The sequence below is a fragment of the Ursus americanus genome, chromosome 15, assembly GCF_024610735.1.
Source record: "Ursus americanus isolate L20-20 chromosome 15, mUrsAme1.1.p, whole genome shotgun sequence".
Lineage (NCBI taxonomy): Eukaryota > Metazoa > Chordata > Mammalia > Carnivora > Ursidae > Ursus > Ursus americanus.
In genome coordinates this window covers 57,008,760-57,025,699 of record NC_142141.1, presented here as the reverse complement: position 1 = coordinate 57,025,699, position 16,940 = coordinate 57,008,760, and the positions used below count along the sequence as shown (strand labels likewise).

Sequence of the window (16,940 nt, the reverse complement as noted above, 5' to 3'; positions counted from 1 at the left end):
CTAGTCTCGGGTGGAAAATAAGTCTCACGCGACCCGGACCGCGCATGCGCGCACTTTGCGCCCTCCCGCGAGCGGAAGGCTTGTTCTCGGTTCCGGGGCGGTGTCCACCGGTTGAGGGAAAGTAACCACTGCTGCTGCACCATGGCGTCGGTCGGGACCCTCGCCTTCGACGAATATGGGCGCCCTTTCCTCATCATCAAGGATCAGGATCGCAAATCTCGTCTTATGGGACTTGAGGCTCTCAAGGTAACGGGACGGACGCTGTCGGTGGCATGAGGGGAGGCGGCCGAAGCCCGTGGCTGTGCGCCTGCGCAAGCCTGGGAGCGGTTCCGCCATGTGCTCCCCGGAAAGGTCGGGGACCCCGTCTCGTCTCCGGCCCTCTACCCCGCTCCTTGAGCTCGGGCGAGGCCGGCGTAGAAGCCCCTAATCCCAATTTAGGGGTTGGGGTAGAGCCGCTGGCGCCCTTTAGCGTTGGGTGGGGCAGTTCAGTGCCTAGGCTTGTGAGCCCGCCTCCGATGGCTTCTCCAGCCTTTGGTCGTTAGTACAGTGTTTCCATCGGGAAGAAGCAGGGAGGGTATTCTCGGGTTACTTGGCCAGGAAACAAGCAATAGCCCCCAAAGGATGAGGCTCCCTTTCTTTGTCACTGGTTAGAGGGTTAGTCGTTTACAAAGTATTTAATTTCTTAGCACCTTTATACATGGCGCGATACTGGATGTGGTGTCGTAAAAACGAAAATCGTGTGCCCCTAGAGAAGAGAATACCACTGCCAGAATGGAAGGTGGACACCCATAATCATAATGCAAGGAATAGGAGGCAGCGTATCACCGTTGTGGAGGGGGATAAAAGGTGGAGGGTGGCATTTGATCAGGGATGGGGTTACTGCTTTGAATGTGACAGAGGTAGCATTTGGGGGAGAGGGGACAGCAAAGGCAAAAAGCTGGCCAGGAAAACGCATGGCACATTGTAGAGGGAAAGAGCAGCATGGTTTTGATGGAGCCCAGTCTCGTTTAAGTAAACAGCAGTTCCCTGGAAGGTGGAAGCTCTAGAACGCCTCGCAGTCCAGATTTAGCCCTGGGAAGGGGAGCCAGTAAGGGGGTTTTGAGCAGAACCATAATTCAGGTAGAACTGTACTTTAGGAAGTGGGGTCTGGTGGACAAAAGGGAACAGAAAGCACCAGGGGAATTAAACCAGGGACAGGAGTCCAGGTGAGAAAGTCATCTGAACACAGACTTTGACAGAAAATGCAGGGGAAGCTTTGAAAGGACACGGACTTCTTTAGGGTTTGTTAAAAGTGAGTTGGCATCACCAGATCTAAGGTGTGTTTGCTTGGTGTCTTTGTATTTTAAACAAGTGAAGAAAGCATACAGTCCTCTCACTGACTGTTTACACAACGTCTCTCAACCTCATTTCTCAGTGAGGGTAGTACAGCTCCCTCAAGCTAAGGATGAGGGTTACATGGGGTCACTTCAGGAGGGGCCATGATTCAGAGAGGTGGTACAGCTTGTCGATAAAGAATGGGGCCAGGATTCGAGCCCACCTGTGGTTGACTCCAAAGCCAGTGGTCTAGAGCCAGAGTTCTCAGCATTGGCATTGTTAATATTTGGGGGGCCAGATCATTCTTCCTTGTGTGGACCTGTCCTGTACAGGACGATGAGCAGCATCCAGCCTTTACTCACTCCGTCCATGCCAGTAGCAGCCCCCACCCCATTTATTACAACCAAAGATGTGTGCAGGCATGGCCAGATGTCTCCCGAGGGACAGAATCCTCCCTGATTAAGAACTGCTTACCTGTGATGATTATCTTTTAAAAATTACATTACACAGACAAATCCGTCAATCTGTATTTTAATGACGACCAGCATTTTCACAGATGTACGAAGTTTGTCTTTTCTTACCTGCCAGATGGAGTGACCCAGGAGGGCTTCACAGAACATGTGCGTTTGAACTGCTTTGAAAGGTGGTCAGGGTTTTGATGAGCAGAGCGCCTTTTATGCCCCGTGCTGTTTCAAGGATCATAGGACATATTTGGGGAACAAAGTATGGCCCATCGTCACAGGGAGGGAACTAGCTCTTAGATTGTGGAGGGCATTGAAGGAAACGCTGAAGCCTTCAGACTTCAGTGTTGGGGCCCTACGGAGTCATTTAAGGTTTGTGGACTGGCAAATAACGTGTTTGAGAAAAACAGATGATTTAGCTTGGTGTTGGATGAATCTAAAGGATAAGAGTAGATAAGAGACCCTACATTTCTGTAGGGCGCTGTGGATCCAGGTTAGGTTGGTGACAGCAAGACTGGGAGCAAAGGAAACAACATTTGGAGGGAAAATGAGCCCGGTTATGTGTGCAAACAGGAAAGGATGCTTACAAGTTCCCATTACTTATTGATACCCTTGGCACGTGACAAGCAAGGGTGACTTTTCACATATAGGTCGCGTATCAGCTTGACCATGAAAGAGAAGGGTACGTTTCTGCCGTGTATCATAGGGTGATAGTTCAAGGTGTCGTATGCTTACATCTGGACTCTCTGCGCGAGATTAGCTTTGCAGAGTGGTCTTGCACGGCCTGTCCGGTCAGATTGCCCCTGCTCTCAGCTGTAAAATGGGGCAAGTAAGAGAACCTGCCTCATAGATGGGTGAGTTAAAGCACTGAGTTCTGTTCTTTTACATAAGAATGGTCTACTGAAGCTGGTAGTTGTGAAGGTTACCACACTTACTTAGACTTGAATGTTGTCTCTTAAATAGAAAAGCTTCTAGAGAACAGAAACTATGTAAAAGTAGATTTTACAATTATCAGCTGTGTGCTTTTAACTATTATGATATGTAACTTGAACATTTGTTTTTTCTGTTTGTTTCATTTTTCAGTCTCATATCATGGCAGCAAAGGCTGTAGCAAATACAATGAGAACATCACTTGGACCAAATGGTAGGAGACTATCATTCTGTTTTTTGACGAATGTTGTCAATTATGGACAGTTGCTACAACCCTTGTATAAAGTTGGGATGTGGGGCGGGGGCATCTTAGGCCCCCAGCACTAACAAACTCGTTCTGTGTGCTCCGGGCTTTCAACGTGGTTGTGATCATAGGCGCGTACGGTTTTATGTCAGGGTTTTTTCCTCCCTCTTCACATCATTTCATTAGCATTTTCCAAGTCATAGTTGTCCCTTTTTATAATTAATAATACATTTAGGGGCACCTGGGTAGCGCAGTCGTTAAAGCGTCTGCCTTCGGCTCAGGGCGTGATCCCGGCGTTCCGGGATCGAGTCCCACATCAGGCTCCTCCGCTGGGAGCCTGCTTCTTCCTCTCCCACTCCCCCTGCTGTGTTCCCTCTCTCGCTGGCTGTCTCTCTGTCACATAAATAAATAAATAAAATCTTTAAAAAAAATAATAATAATACATTTAGTATGCTCCTTTTTTTCTCCCATTTGTCCAGCTTTAGCCCTTAGGATTGCTTCCAGTGTTTTGCTTACCTGAAAGTGTCTGCATGTAGATACCCTTTTATGTAAAATTTTTATAATAAGTTCTGTAATTAGGAATTGGGTCAAGAGGCCTATGTTTTTCTTATAGGCTTTGGTACAGATTTTGGTTTTGTTCTTTTGCTTAATGCCATTGTAAACATTGCCATCTTTCTAGGACTTGATAAAATGATGGTGGACAAGGATGGTGACGTGACGGTGACAAATGACGGTGCCACCATTCTAAGCATGATGGACGTCGATCACCAGATTGCCAAGCTGATGGTGGAGCTGTCCAAATCACAGGATGATGAAATTGGAGATGGGACCACAGGGGTGGTTGGTAAGAAAGCAGAATAGCCTTCCTAACACCCTGTTTCAGAGGTGTTAGTTAGAATCACACACACCGCCGAGAATGTTTACTCTGAATCAGAGTGTGAGGAGACAGTCGTGCAAATTCAAGTTGAAGGACATGATCAGTACAAGGCCCAAAAGTCCTTTTCCCGGACGAACAAGAAGGGGTTGGGGAGCGTTAAACAACTGTTCTAAGTCAAGGGAGCCAAAGAGAAATGGCAGCCAGCTGTAACGCATAACACTTGATTGGGTGGGTGCTTTTTTGTTTTGTTTTACTTTTTCAGCTGTGAGGGATGTTTGGCATACACGGAGGATTTGTGGATTGCGCATTGCAGAGTAGTGCCCCCCTTAAGTTTCCTGAGCATGACGGTTACATTATAGTGCTGTAGGGGAATGCCCTTGTACTTGGGGCTGGTTGCTCACTTTGAGGTGGCGTGATTTTCGCAACTAATTGTCACGTAGTTGAACAGAATTACGTGTGTGCATTTGTAGAGAAAACAAATGTGGTAAAATGGTGTTGGTAAACTATTTATTTTACTATTCTTGTACTTTTTCTGAAGGTCTGAAATACTTAAAAAGTTGGGGAAGGTGGGAGAGGGAAACAGCTTTACTGTTACCTTTTCTGCAGTTGAGCTTTGAATTCATTTCAACAAATATTTATCGGGTACCAAGCAGTATTATGGATGTGCTTGGAGTGTAGCAGTAGTAAAACAAGCAGTATTCCTCCTCTTTGTGACCGTAAAACACAAGAAGGAGGGAAGATGGTAGGGAGGATAAATTGTAAGTTCTTAAAATCCTCTTATCACCAACAAATTTTACTGAATAGAAATCCCTGGCCTGGGAGGGGCACTTGGCTGGCTCACTTGGTGGAGCATGCAGCTCTTGATCTCGGGATTGTGAGTCAGAGGCCCGTGTTGGGTGTAGAGATGACTTAAAAAAAATTGGGATCAAGCCCCGCATCAGGCTCCCTGCTCAGTGGGGAGTCTGCTGCTCTCGCTGCTCGTGCTCTCTCTCTCAGATAAGTAAATAAAATCTTTAAGTGAAATGAAATAAATCCTAAAAGAAAAGAAATTCTTGGCCCGGGAAACATAAGAGGTTTTTGCCCTCAGAAAGATGTTTTTAGGTTACATCCTTCAGTTACATTCCGGGCATCGCCGAGAGCTGAACACCCATGTATAAGGGGCTTGCCGTTAGATCTTTGCTAAAAGCAAACCCAGAGGCTCTATTAAAAAAAATACCTCTGTCCCCAAGATACTTTTACCTTAATTCCAGAACCTTCCTATTTCTAGGGTAGCGTCTAATCGGTATTGATCACATAAGCTTTAGCGTTTTTCTGATCTGGTCGCGCACTATCCTGTCTGCAGTCCTGGCCGGCGCCCTGCTGGAGGAAGCCGAGCAGCTGCTGGACCGCGGCATTCACCCGATCAGGATCGCCGACGGCTACGAACAGGCCGCCCGCATTGCTATCGAGCACCTGGACAAGATCAGCGATAGTGTCCTTGTTGACATGAAGGACACTGAGCCCCTGATTCAGACCGCCAAGACCACGCTGGGCTCCAAAGTGTACGTTTACAGTAGAGTGCCGCTGTTGGCCCTTGGAGAGAAGCAGAGTGTGTGTGCTTGTTGCTGAAGACATCCTCCCTGGTGGCCGCTGCTGGCCTCGTTCTGGTTCCATGTACTGCACTCTGTTTTTGTTGTTGTTTTGGTTTGCTTTTGTTTTTAATGCAGGTATAGCCACATGCATCTGTTTTAGTTGGAAAAAGAAGTTCCAGGCTTTGGTATTAAATTTTTCCCGCAGTATTTGTAAGAGAAACTGTTCTTTAATTTAGTAGGATAGGCTGTGTTAGAAATCAAGCAGAAAAGGGTCCTACTTGGGGAATGTTAATTTTCAAAAACACTTCTACCATTTCTTTGCTAGGAAGCCATTTAGGGGGAGGGGCTCCACTTTTCATTTATTCGACAAGCAAGTTACTGGTACAGAATTTTAATTTAGTGAGAGGGGCGTCTTGAAATTGAGTTACATTGGGTGTTTTGAGTGTTTGCATAATGCCTGCTATTTACCAGGCCTGCTGCCACGTCTGGGGGCTCAAAGACACAGTTATTCCCTGGAGACTCAAAGCAGTCTCAGCCAAGGGACACACTTATTTGAACAATAACAGAGATTTACTGGCTCTTGCCATGATGTGGGATAAAAATCTACCCTGAGGTGGTTTATTACACTGGTTATTTTGAATCAAGATCAGTGTGAGAAATGTTTTAATTTTTAATTTGTGTGCGTGATGGTTTAGCAAAAAGGAAGGCAGTCTTGACTCAGCTGTCGGGGAGAGTGCCACAGAGATCGTTGCTCCCTCTACCCCCAGGGAAAGGCCTCTACCACAGTGCTGTGCGAGGTGTCTCCTGTTGTGCAGGTGCTGAAACTCGCTGGGTAGAGAAACGGCCTCTGTCCCAAGTAGAGCACTGTCTTCTCCAGGGAGGCAGGTGTTACCCGTAGTCAGATGCACAAATCTCACGTTGTTGTGGCTTTATAAGTTGACTTTGCTGTATTTGCAGGTCTTCATAAAATCAAGCACACATAGGTCTTTAGTACAGAAGATGTTCAAAACAACCAATAATGACCAAATATATTCAGCATAAAGCAAAGTAGTATAAATCCCCTGGTTAGGATACTAACAACACTTAGAGTTTCATGGTTCTTTTCTCTCTAAAATGACTCGATTTCAGGCACTGTGTTTCAAGTACTAAATTTCCATGCAGTTTTTCTACAACCAGAAGTAAATTTATTGAGCAATCTGTTCAGATGTTCAAAGGTGTCAGAAAAGATACTGCCACTGCCCCCCCCACCCCAGTCTGTAACTGATGTTGGTGGAAATTCCTGCAAAGATCGTAGTCATGGCAAGTCCCCACACTCCTCACTAAGTGCCACACCTTGTTCAGACAAGATGTCATTTTTTTCCCCCATCCCAGTTAGGTTTTTTCTGGGGTCTGTGGATCCCGGATTAGGAAGCCCTGCCCCAGACTGTTGAAAGTGCGGGTTCCAGTGGCATTGCTTTCTATAGACTGAGAACATCCCTAGTTTTATAAAATATCCCTGAGTTACCACATTGTATTCCATGTCCTGCTGTGGTTAGAGTAGTTGTCCGTGAACGTGAAAGTTCTGTCTTGGGTTTCCCTCAGGGTTAACAGCTGTCACCGGCAGATGGCCGAGATCGCCGTGAATGCCGTCCTCACCGTGGCGGACATGCAGCGCAGAGACGTGGACTTTGAGCTCATCAAAGTGGAAGGCAAAGTGGGTGGGAGGCTGGAGGACACGAAACTTATTAAGGGAGTGATCGTGGACAAGGATTTCAGTCACCCGCAGATGCCAAAAGTAAGTCCGTGCCTTTCAGCTTCAGCTTTTTCGCTCTTAAAGCCACCAGCCTAAGGGTTTCTTTCTCCCCGTAGCAAGTAGAAAATGCTAAGATTGCAATCCTCACGTGCCCGTTTGAACCACCCAAACCGAAGACCAAGCATAAGCTGGACGTGACCTCTGTAGAAGATTATAAGGCCCTTCAGAAATACGAAAAGGAGAAGTTTGAAGAGATGATTCAGCAAGTAAGTCCCACCGTAGTTGTGAGTAAAATTTAGCCTCTGAAAGGATGCGGTTAGCCGTCGACCTGTACCTGAGAGGTAACTCCTGGCGCTCACCTGCGCTGTCGGATGCTTCCTCGTGTGGCTCCAGACGGCGTGTTAACGGTGTGAGCCACCTTACTTCACTTTGAAATTGTAAAAGTAATAAGTGTCCACACTGAGAAGAAATCAAAGGGCACAGAAAGGCTTAAGGAGGAAAGCAAGCTGATTTTGTCTTAAGGTGGTAACTTGTGGAGTGCCTGAAAGAATTGGCTTACTTTGAGCTGTGCTTTTGATTTTACAATGCTTGCTTTCCTGGACACCTGTAACCTAGTACGTTCAAGGTTTGGACAACTTCAGTACAGCTCAGCACGTGTTCGGGACATCTAAATATAACTCGTAGAGAGGAGAGTTACTGAATAACTGGAATTAAACTAGAATGTAATTAATAGTAATTCCAGTTGTTTGCTCAAGTCAGACTGTTGTAAACACCTTAACCCTTTTTCTTTGGCTGTTGATATTTTACATGTGCACAAGCCCGACAGTGGCTCGTCTTCAGGTCTCTGTCCTTGGGAATTTACAGCATCGGCACTCCACGAACGTTACTTCTCGTGGCGAACAGACGAGAGGCTATCTTGCCGTCTGTCTTCACGGGAGTAGTTGGATTCATTTACTCCTGTGTGACCCGTGTCTCTGGCTGCGGTATACCAGGCACTGTTGTAGGGACCTGGGATAGAGCAGGGAGCAAAGCAGGGCTCTGGCTCTTGAGGTGCAGAATAAGGGGAAAGTGGGTACGGGCTCTGTGAAGGACACTGGTCAGAGAAAGCCTCTCTGAAGTGGTGATATGGCCAGAGACCTAAGCAAAGTGAGAGCTGTGTGCCTGGGTGAAGAGCATTCCAGGTTGAGGTAAGGTGGGCGTAAGCAGCATGTGCAAAGGTCCTGAGGCAGGAACGTGGTTGGCATGTGCAGGGAACAGCAAGGCTGAGAGGTTAGAGCATGCTGGCAGGAGTTGGTAAGCGAAAACCCATTATCTGGGCTACAGGGCTGCCGTGGGAGTGCCAGCCAAGGTGCACTGGGCGAAAAGGTGGCAGGAACTAAGAGGCCAGGGGAGTTGGACAGATGGTGTTGGTAGATGTGTGGGTTGCCAAGAATGATAGTAGGAATGTGACAGGACTAGATGCTAACGTTCTAAAGAATGAGAGTTGTCCACAGAGGAACGTTGTTGTCGGTTGTGGGGACCAAGAAGGACACCTTCCATTTTGAACACATGGGACGGAAAAGTAGCCGTTCGAGGAGAGGTGCTGACGCGGATTGATTTCAAGGGACAGCCAGGGTTTGTTGACAGCAGGAATGTGCCAGAAGCAGTGCAAGAACAAGTGGGCTGTTAATAGACTGAGTTCCAGAGGGCCATGGGCTAGAAGCAGAGAGCCCATGTGGTGGATGATTCAAGAGGCTTGGGTGCAGACAGAGTGGATGTGAGGCGTGGCCCAGCCACCACAGGTGACCGCCCAGGGCAGGATGCACAGACAGTTCTGGTCATTGCTGCCTTCTCGGGACAAGTGGCTTAGTGCAGGGGTGGGAGGAAGAGTCACCTCTGTGGGCCCAAAATCCATCTGTTAATCCACGGAGGGTCATGCACGCAAATGAGAAAAGCTAGTGGAGAGGAGTGTGTATCAAAGACGCCGTTCCTGTTGGACACGTACATGAATGAACTTGCCTTACGGGTGTTTGTGGTGAGACACGGCTGTCACCCTGGGTACTGGGGCGGTGCTAAGCCTGTTGACACGTCCTCGTTTTATTTCGCTGTAGCCATGGGGTTCAGCATGAATTACTGATCCTTAAAGCATAGTTTACAAACTGAGGGGATTCCAGGGGCGCCTGGGGGGCCCAGTCAGTTGAGCGTCCAACTCTTGATTTCAGCTCGGGTCGTGATCTCAGGGTCGTGAGATGGAGCCCGGTGTCAGGCTCTGCAGTGAGCTTGGAGTCTACTTGGGATTCTCCCTCTCCCCCTCCCCTACGTGTGTACTTGCGCACACACTTTCTCTCGCTCAAATAAATAAATAATTTTTCCAAAAAAATAAAAGGTGATTTCCATTGATACCTCTTCATTATTTGGAATTTGGGCCTGACAGAAAGTAGACACTTGGGTGTTCCTTCTCTCTCTCTTGTCTGCTTTGTTTTAATGCAACCCCACTGTAGCCTATCTTTCTTCGAGCACGAGGAACGTTTTTATTAATATGACTGTGGCGTTTTTTTCCCCAGATTAAAGAAACAGGGGCAAACCTAGCTATTTGCCAGTGGGGATTCGACGATGAAGCGAATCATTTACTTCTCCAGAATAACCTGCCTGCAGTTCGCTGGGTAGGAGGACCTGAAATAGAGGTAGGACGCGCCGTGCGGAGACTTCTGAATGCAGGGGCTGAGCTGTGCGGGTATGGGGCTGCTTTGATAGCACTGGCCTTCAGTAACCACATCGTGCCAAGGCTCCGTAGATGAGAGGAGGAGGAGCTAGGAGAGAGAAAAGTGCTGGAATCTTGTTTTTATTTGTAAAAACGTATACTGTTATGAGAACAGCAGAGCTGTGTATTTCTGGTGCTCTGGTTTTTAGAAATGCTTTCCATACGTCATCCCACTTGGCTGTCTGAGGCAGGAAGCCCTGTCTTACCCACTTCTGTGTCGGCCACATGCTGATGGCCGGACGTCCCAGATGTGGTCTGTGCCCAGACATACATGGCCTCTGGTCCTCACTGCAGCCAGGTAGGAAGGGGCTGCTGTGCTGAGCTCAATCCAGTCTGGAGAGGCAGTCAAGAGCTATGGGGAGTGTGCAGGGTGATGGGGCCAGACCAAGACACCAGCCCTTCAAACCACACTGATTGACACGGCTTTTTGGGTTGACCTTGACATTTCGGGCTAGTGTGGGTTAGCACTTGGATACACAAGGTGGTCCTAGCTTGGCTTATCTGTGGTCTGATTTAGAAAGTTCAGTGTTCACCAGCATCGTCTCTCTCCTCCTCCTGACCCACCCCACCTAGCTCATCGCCATTGCGACGGGAGGCCGGATCGTCCCACGGTTCTCAGAGCTCACTTCTGAGAAGCTGGGCTTTGCTGGTCTTGTAAAAGAGATCTCCTTTGGGACCACTAAGGACAAAATGCTGGTCATTGAGCAATGTAAGAACTCCAGGGCTGTGACCATTTTCATCAGAGGAGGAAATAAGATGGTAAGAATCCAGTTTATTTGTCCTGCATTTTTTCTGCTTTTAGAATGTGGTTTGGCTTTGCCCGTAATGTATTTAAGTGAGATATAATTGCTATTTTTTAAAAAACAATCATTTTTCTCAAAGAAATTGTGATATACCAGGATGTGAAATTATCAAAGACCATGTTCCATCATAAATTCTGCAGGGCACACTGGTCTTTGAGTCTCTTAGTGAAAATAGGGGACCCCAGCAAATAACCACTGGTAATCTCTCCCTTCCCTGAGAATGCTTCGTGATCAGTTAGACTCAGGAGGTTTTTCTTGGTCAGTTTTGGACTTTTTGATCCCTCGCCTTGGTCATGGGTCCCAGAAAGAGTCCCTGCCTGCCTCTGCGTGGTTCTAACTACGTTACAGAGAAGAAAGGGAGGGTAAAGGTAGAAACTTCTGGTAACGAATGTACTGGCATGTTCTCTCCATTTGTTCTTAACCAAAACAGCTTATTAGGGGAGTTAGTATTTCCAGTACCCAGCCAACACCTAGATTAAATCAGTGTGCAGGTAGCTGACTCTCAAACAGGTATTGTGATAACGGTAACTTAGGCAAAGCTGTTTCCCAGATCATCGAGGAAGCAAAACGATCCCTTCACGACGCGCTGTGTGTCATCCGGAACCTCATCCGTGACAACCGTGTGGTGTACGGTGGAGGCGCCGCCGAGATAGCCTGTGCCCTGGCAGTGAGCCAAGAGGCGGACAAGGTAAAGCCCACGCAGCGTTTCTGACCCCGGTGGGTACGGCAGTGTTGCTGCGGACGGAGCATGGTAGCCGCGGGTAACCAGCGTCTGCTGTGATCCTCGCGCACGTGTTCAGGTGCAGGTGTCCAGAACCCCTGAAGCATCTGCCTTTGGCTCAGGTCGTGATCCCAGGGTCCTGGGATCGAGTCCTGTGTCAGGCTCCATGCTCGGCGGGAAGCCTGCTGCTTCCTCTCCCTCTGCCTGCCACTCCCCCTGCTTGTTCTCTCTCTCTCTCTCTCTCTCTCTCTCTCTCTCTCTCGGTCAAAAAATAAAATCTTTTAAAAAAAAATAGTTTAAAAAAAATGAAGTAGTAAGAGCTGATTTGAGACTTGTCTCAGATGTATACCTTTTCTTCCCTTTGTAGTGACGTTTACATATTCTGGTAGATTAAAATAAGACCGCCTTTTCTTGGAATTCTTCATCAGTTAGGTTTTCAAAGTATGCAATTTATTTACATTTCCAAATTGCAGCCTTGGTTTTTTGGGTTTTGGGGTTTTTTTCCTTTCTGCCAAGCACGCTAACTATAGCCCTGTCCCCTTCCAGTGCCCGACCTTGGAGCAGTATGCCATGCGGGCTTTTGCTGATGCGCTGGAGGTCATCCCCATGGCTCTTTCTGAAAACAGCGGCATGAATCCCATCCAGACTATGACCGAAGTCCGAGCCAGACAAGTGAAGGAGATGAACCCCGCTCTTGGGATTGACTGTTTACACAAGGGTACAAATGGTGAGGAGCGGTCGCCACTTGGAGGGGCTGCAATGGGTTGAAAGCGATTGATTTCATGCTGGCTGCACAGTGTGTCGTGCATGGCGTAAGCTTATCGTATCTTTAAACACTTACACGCTAGAGATAATCCGGCCCCGAGTTTTAGAAAGTTCCATTTGATTACCTTAGGAGTTGCTTAGACTGCTGCTCCTAGCAACATGGCATTGATTTTAATAATGGTAAGATACAATCTGCTGTTCTATACTGAAGATGACTTCCATTTCAATCTCTAGTTTTAGAAAATCATTCCCCTCTTGCGTTTTTACAGAGGTGTCTGTCAGGGAGGTTCTGGGTGTCCTGGGAAGCAGCTCTGAAAGGGACTTTTTGCTGTCCGCTTATTCTGGGGTTGTGTCCACAAATTCCAGAGTGTGTCCCTGGGTGATGTAGTTGCTGGGGTTTACAGGCTGACCTAGCAGAAGCTTGTTGGAACGGTGGCGCTCAGGTTTCCTGTACAAATGGGCCGTGTCCAGAGTCCCGCAGTCCTCCCCAACCACAGAATCCAAGGATTTGTGCTTTTACTTGGAGTGACAGCTGTGCTGTGGTTTTCATGTTCACAGCCAGCAGATTTCAATAACAGCATCGACTCTTTGTCAGACAAATATTTAAATTTGTTTTTAACTTGAATGACTGGTTCTTTCGACATTTATAATTCTTGGGCTTGGAATTATTTTACATTTCAGGTATAGTCCGATTTTTTCACTTACTTTGGGATTACTAAATTATGTTATAGTGAATACTTCGTGGGTGAGATGTCTCTGAAAGACTTTAGCTAGTCGCCCAGCACCTGAGCTTGTCGATGGAGAGAGGTCCCCTCCACCCACAGCTTTCTGGCACCCACATTTAAGTTCAGAGTGTCCGCGGGAGTGATGAAATCCTGTTCCTCTGAAAATGAAACTGGGACTGGGGGCTTCTTCCAGATTTGTATTTTTAAGTTTACTGTGATTCTATAAATGAGAGCAAGTTATTAATACGAAACATATTTAGGATAATCTGTTCGTATTTTTCAGATATGAAGCAGCAACACGTCATAGAAACTTTGATTGGCAAGAAGCAACAGATCTCTCTTGCAACACAAATGGTTAGAATGATTTTGAAGATTGATGACATCCGGAAGCCCGGAGAATCCGAAGAGTAAGGAAAAAATGGAGAATCAGATGTAGTAGTAAGACCCGCGGCTATGACTGAATAAAGGGATGTCTTGTGACGCATCGGCAGTTATTTATTACTGTGTCCTTTTTCAGACACTGTGGATGCTGTAGCGGTCAATAAAAAGAGCTGTTTGGTAACCGTGGTTCTATCGTTCAAAGACACTCGGTTGTGGGGGTGCCATCTCACAGGCTTTTGTACCGTTCCATGAAAGCGCTCTCTTCAAGCCACTGCTACCTTCTCTTCAGGAAACACTGTACCAGTCAAACGGGCCTTAATGACGGGGTTTGAGTAGATCTCTTTTTTTAATCTGTGGGTACTTTGAACAGCTTCAGCAGAGTTTGTTCTCAAGATGTAACGGTCTGTGGGCTTGATCCAATGAACGCAGCTCAGCCCTGCCCGTCCGAGTAGATGGAGTGACCCGTCGGAGGGGAGTGTGGGAAACCACGAGACCGCGGGCTGACTGGCATGCTCCTAGCTGAGACCGCAGAGCGAGCGTAGGCTAAGACTGCACGTGGTCCCCCAGGCATCACGTTGCCCTGGTCCTGCACCACCTGCAGGAACTTAGAAGGGCCATTCAGAGCCCCGCCGGGGTTTCCTTTCAGCAGGACAACACGGGGAGGTTAGAATGGCTTGAGTGGAAGGAAGGGTCCTGTGGTTACCATGCATGGGTAGACCAGTGTCTCCTTCCTAAAGTGACCGTGGCCTTGGCACAGGCTGGGCCTTATTCTGAGAGTCTGAGCTAGCCTAGTGCTGCTCTCCCCTCCCTGGGAGGGGACGTGTGTCCTGTCACAGCTTCCAGGCAAGTCTGGATTGCCTGCTTGCGCCTCCTGGCCAGTGAGCAGTAGAGCTGGGTCAAAGCCAGGCGGCCTGACTCCTGGGGCCCCTCCTCCCCTACGCCGTTTTGCCCTGTGTATGGTTCTCTAGATTGCATTTTTCCGGAGAATCATGATAAGTTTACTTCTTTGCCACCAGGGGGAGAGGATTTCCTCATGGGACTAGTCAGATAACCAGAATTACGAAGTGAAATATTGTGGTCTACCTTGACCTCGGTGACGTCTCAGGGTTGCCTTTGATGAGCCTGGATGCTGATCAGTCCTCACTGTCGGGTCATCATTTCTTCTCTGTGCCTGCACTGGTGCTTTGGCGAAGCAAGCAGCCTGCAGGCTTAGGAGTGAGTGCTGGGATTCCAGCAGCACGTTGTGGAATAGACGGTCCAGTTTTGAAAGCTGAATGCGGGCGCCTGGGTGGCTCAGTCGGTTAAGTGTCCGATCTCGGCTCAGGTCATGATCTCGGGGTCCTGGGATCAAGTCCCGCATCAGGCTCCACACTCAGCTTGGGGTCTATTCTCCCTCTCCCCCTCGCCCCCACTCGTGCTCGCATGCACACGCTATCGGATGAATAGATGACATCTTAAAACCTTACTGCACGAGGAACCTCCTGTGTGTTTCATTTCAAAATGTGGCGTGCAGTAGCCCTGTTATAATTTGTACTATGAGCCTCTGGGTCTGGAGTCAAGTCAGACAGAGACCCACCTCACTGGGACTGACTCCAGCCTACAGACAGCACAGCAGCTAGCTTTGGACCGTGTCGCCTGAAGGGGTCTGTGATTTCCTGAGAAGAGCCACTAAACCCTACTCCTCCCTTGCAATACGGACCTCACACACGTTCCTGGCGGGTTTGGGGGCTGAGAGGAACGACGCGGCCTGTGAACGGGACCTGTAGAGATGTTTCACAAACTTCTGATTTCGCCTCATGTGAGGACCACTTCAAGGTAACGTGACCTTTTTTACTTTCCAGTTACAAATCTCTTGACAGGTTACGTGTCCCCTTTTTTTGTCTATAACAAGAACATTTATTTCCATACCCTGTAATGAGGATTAGGACACTGAGCAAAAGGAACCAGTCTCCATCAGATGGAGAAGATCCAGTCTTCAGTAGCTGAGATTGGGACCTGCGACCCCAGGGAGTGCTGGGGGTCTTGCTGGGCGGCCTTCAGCTGTTAGGTCTCCACCTGACGCTTCAGCAGACTGCAAACATGCCTTCCTGCCAGGCCGGCTTTCCTAACCCTGACCACCACCCGGGGCCCAGAGAGCTGGCTCACCCAGCAGGGGATCAGTCCCTGCGCTCCAGCGGGGACAGCAAGGGTGACAAGACACGGGACCCCCAGGCCAGACCGCTGGTGGCACTTTCCAGCTGGTTCCCAACTCTGACACTAGCTGGATTGATTCGATGTCCACTAAATGGCCTGGTCTTTCATTATAAGCAACCACTGGAAAGTACAGTTGCTTCTGGAAGGGCTGAGAGGTCATCCGGCTCCGCTGAAGGATCAGGAGTTGGGGCCGGGGGGAGGGGGGTCGGTAGTAATGAGATGATAGATATTTGTAGGCATGGACCTGTGCTGCTCCATTTTGGGTGCGGCTTGCACGACAGAGGTCACATCGAAAACTCCAGAAGAGTGTGGCAGAGAGGGACGGCTGCCTAGAGAATGTGTTCAAGGTCGGCCAAAGCAGGGAGGAGGTGACCGCAGGAGGGAAGGTGTGTGAAGCATTCGTGGTGTCCTAAGGGCCCTTGTAAATGTTTTACACAGATCCTGGCAGTGGTTTCAAGTGTGGTCCCAGCCTGAGGGGCCTGGGCCGTCTCAAAGGGCCGTGAGGTCATATTAAGAGCTTATTTGCCTTTTCCCTTGTTAACAGTAGTCACTGAGCACCGCACAAGAAGAAAAAAGCCGCTTTCCCTAAAGGAGGGCCTTGCTGAATCAACGCGAACACAGAATCTTAGCTCCCAGCCTGGAGCCCACAGCTTTCTAACGTTCCATGACAAAGCGTGTAGAGCGGGTCCTTGTAGCCGGCACGGTGGTCGTGCACGCCGAACTAGCCCCCTTACCCCGGAACACCACTGTTAATTGAAAGAAAGACCTTTGAACTAGTCATACTTCTCAAGAATGATACAGTGAGCCTGAAACTTTAGTAGATAACCGGCTTAGTTCAGGCTTCTAGAACAAAAACACCATAGATGGTGGCTTAAACATTGCTTTCTCACCGTTCTGGAAGCTGGGAGTCCCAGATTAAGGGTGGGGGAGTCTTGGGAAAGAGTTCCCTCCCTAACAAAATAGCCGCTGGCCTCCCTTCCTGCCCTGGCTGGTGTTCTGTGAAGGAGGAGGCCTGCAGCCATGCCCATGAGAGGGCCCAGAATGGCAGGCACCCGTCCATGTCCTGACATCATCCGGGCCCTGAACCACTCTGGGACCCAATTGGGAGTGTTGTGGATGAGACTTCAGTGTTATTCTCTCAGCCACTGTTAGTCGAGCCACTATTAGTTGGAGTATTTTTAGCTCAAGAAAACCGGATCTTCCAGACTTTACCCAAACCAAACTTGTCCCCACAGCCCTGCTTCTCTCCCTAACCTGCATCATCTCTAAGCTTCTCTCCCTAACCTGCATCATCTCTAAGCAGGCCTCAGACAGTTCACTGTCTCCTCCCAGGACTCTTCTAAACGCTCTGGAATCCCTCCTCTCCTCTCCATTTCCCTGCCTGGGTGAGGCCCACATCACTGCTCCCTTTTTCTCTCCCTCTCCAGAGGGACCCATCTTGTCACCCCTCCGCTCTCACAGAACAAAAACGATCAGTCGTGGG

The 16,940-nt window shown here is 48.5% G+C and overlaps 1 protein-coding gene across 1 annotated transcript; it reads left to right on the top strand.

Annotated features, from left to right (window-relative positions):
• The first annotated feature begins 71 nt into the window (after positions 1 to 71).
• On the top strand, positions 72 to 13,445 carry CCT5 (chaperonin containing TCP1 subunit 5). Its single transcript, XM_045787137.2, has 11 exons — positions 72 to 246; positions 2,859 to 2,919; positions 3,629 to 3,793; positions 5,169 to 5,367; positions 6,979 to 7,171; positions 7,246 to 7,395; positions 9,673 to 9,792; positions 10,443 to 10,628; positions 11,223 to 11,360; positions 11,940 to 12,120; positions 13,167 to 13,445. The coding sequence occupies exons 1-11, from the start codon at positions 142 to 144 to the stop codon at positions 13,292 to 13,294; spliced, it is 1,626 nt and encodes a 541-aa protein (XP_045643093.1). The 5' UTR covers positions 72 to 141; the 3' UTR covers positions 13,295 to 13,445.
• Positions 13,446 to 16,940: the final 3,495 nt, after the last annotated feature.

Coding starts and splice junctions, on each gene's coding strand:
- CCT5 (XM_045787137.2), top strand. CDS start 142: ATGGCGTCGGTCGGGACCCTCGCCTTCGACGAATATGGGCGCCCTTTC. Junction 247..2,858: donor TGGGACTTGAGGCTCTCAAG/GTAACGGGACGG, acceptor TTCATTTTTCAG/TCTCATATCATGGCAGCAAA. Junction 11,361..11,939: donor TGAGCCAAGAGGCGGACAAG/GTAAAGCCCACG, acceptor GTCCCCTTCCAG/TGCCCGACCTTGGAGCAGTA.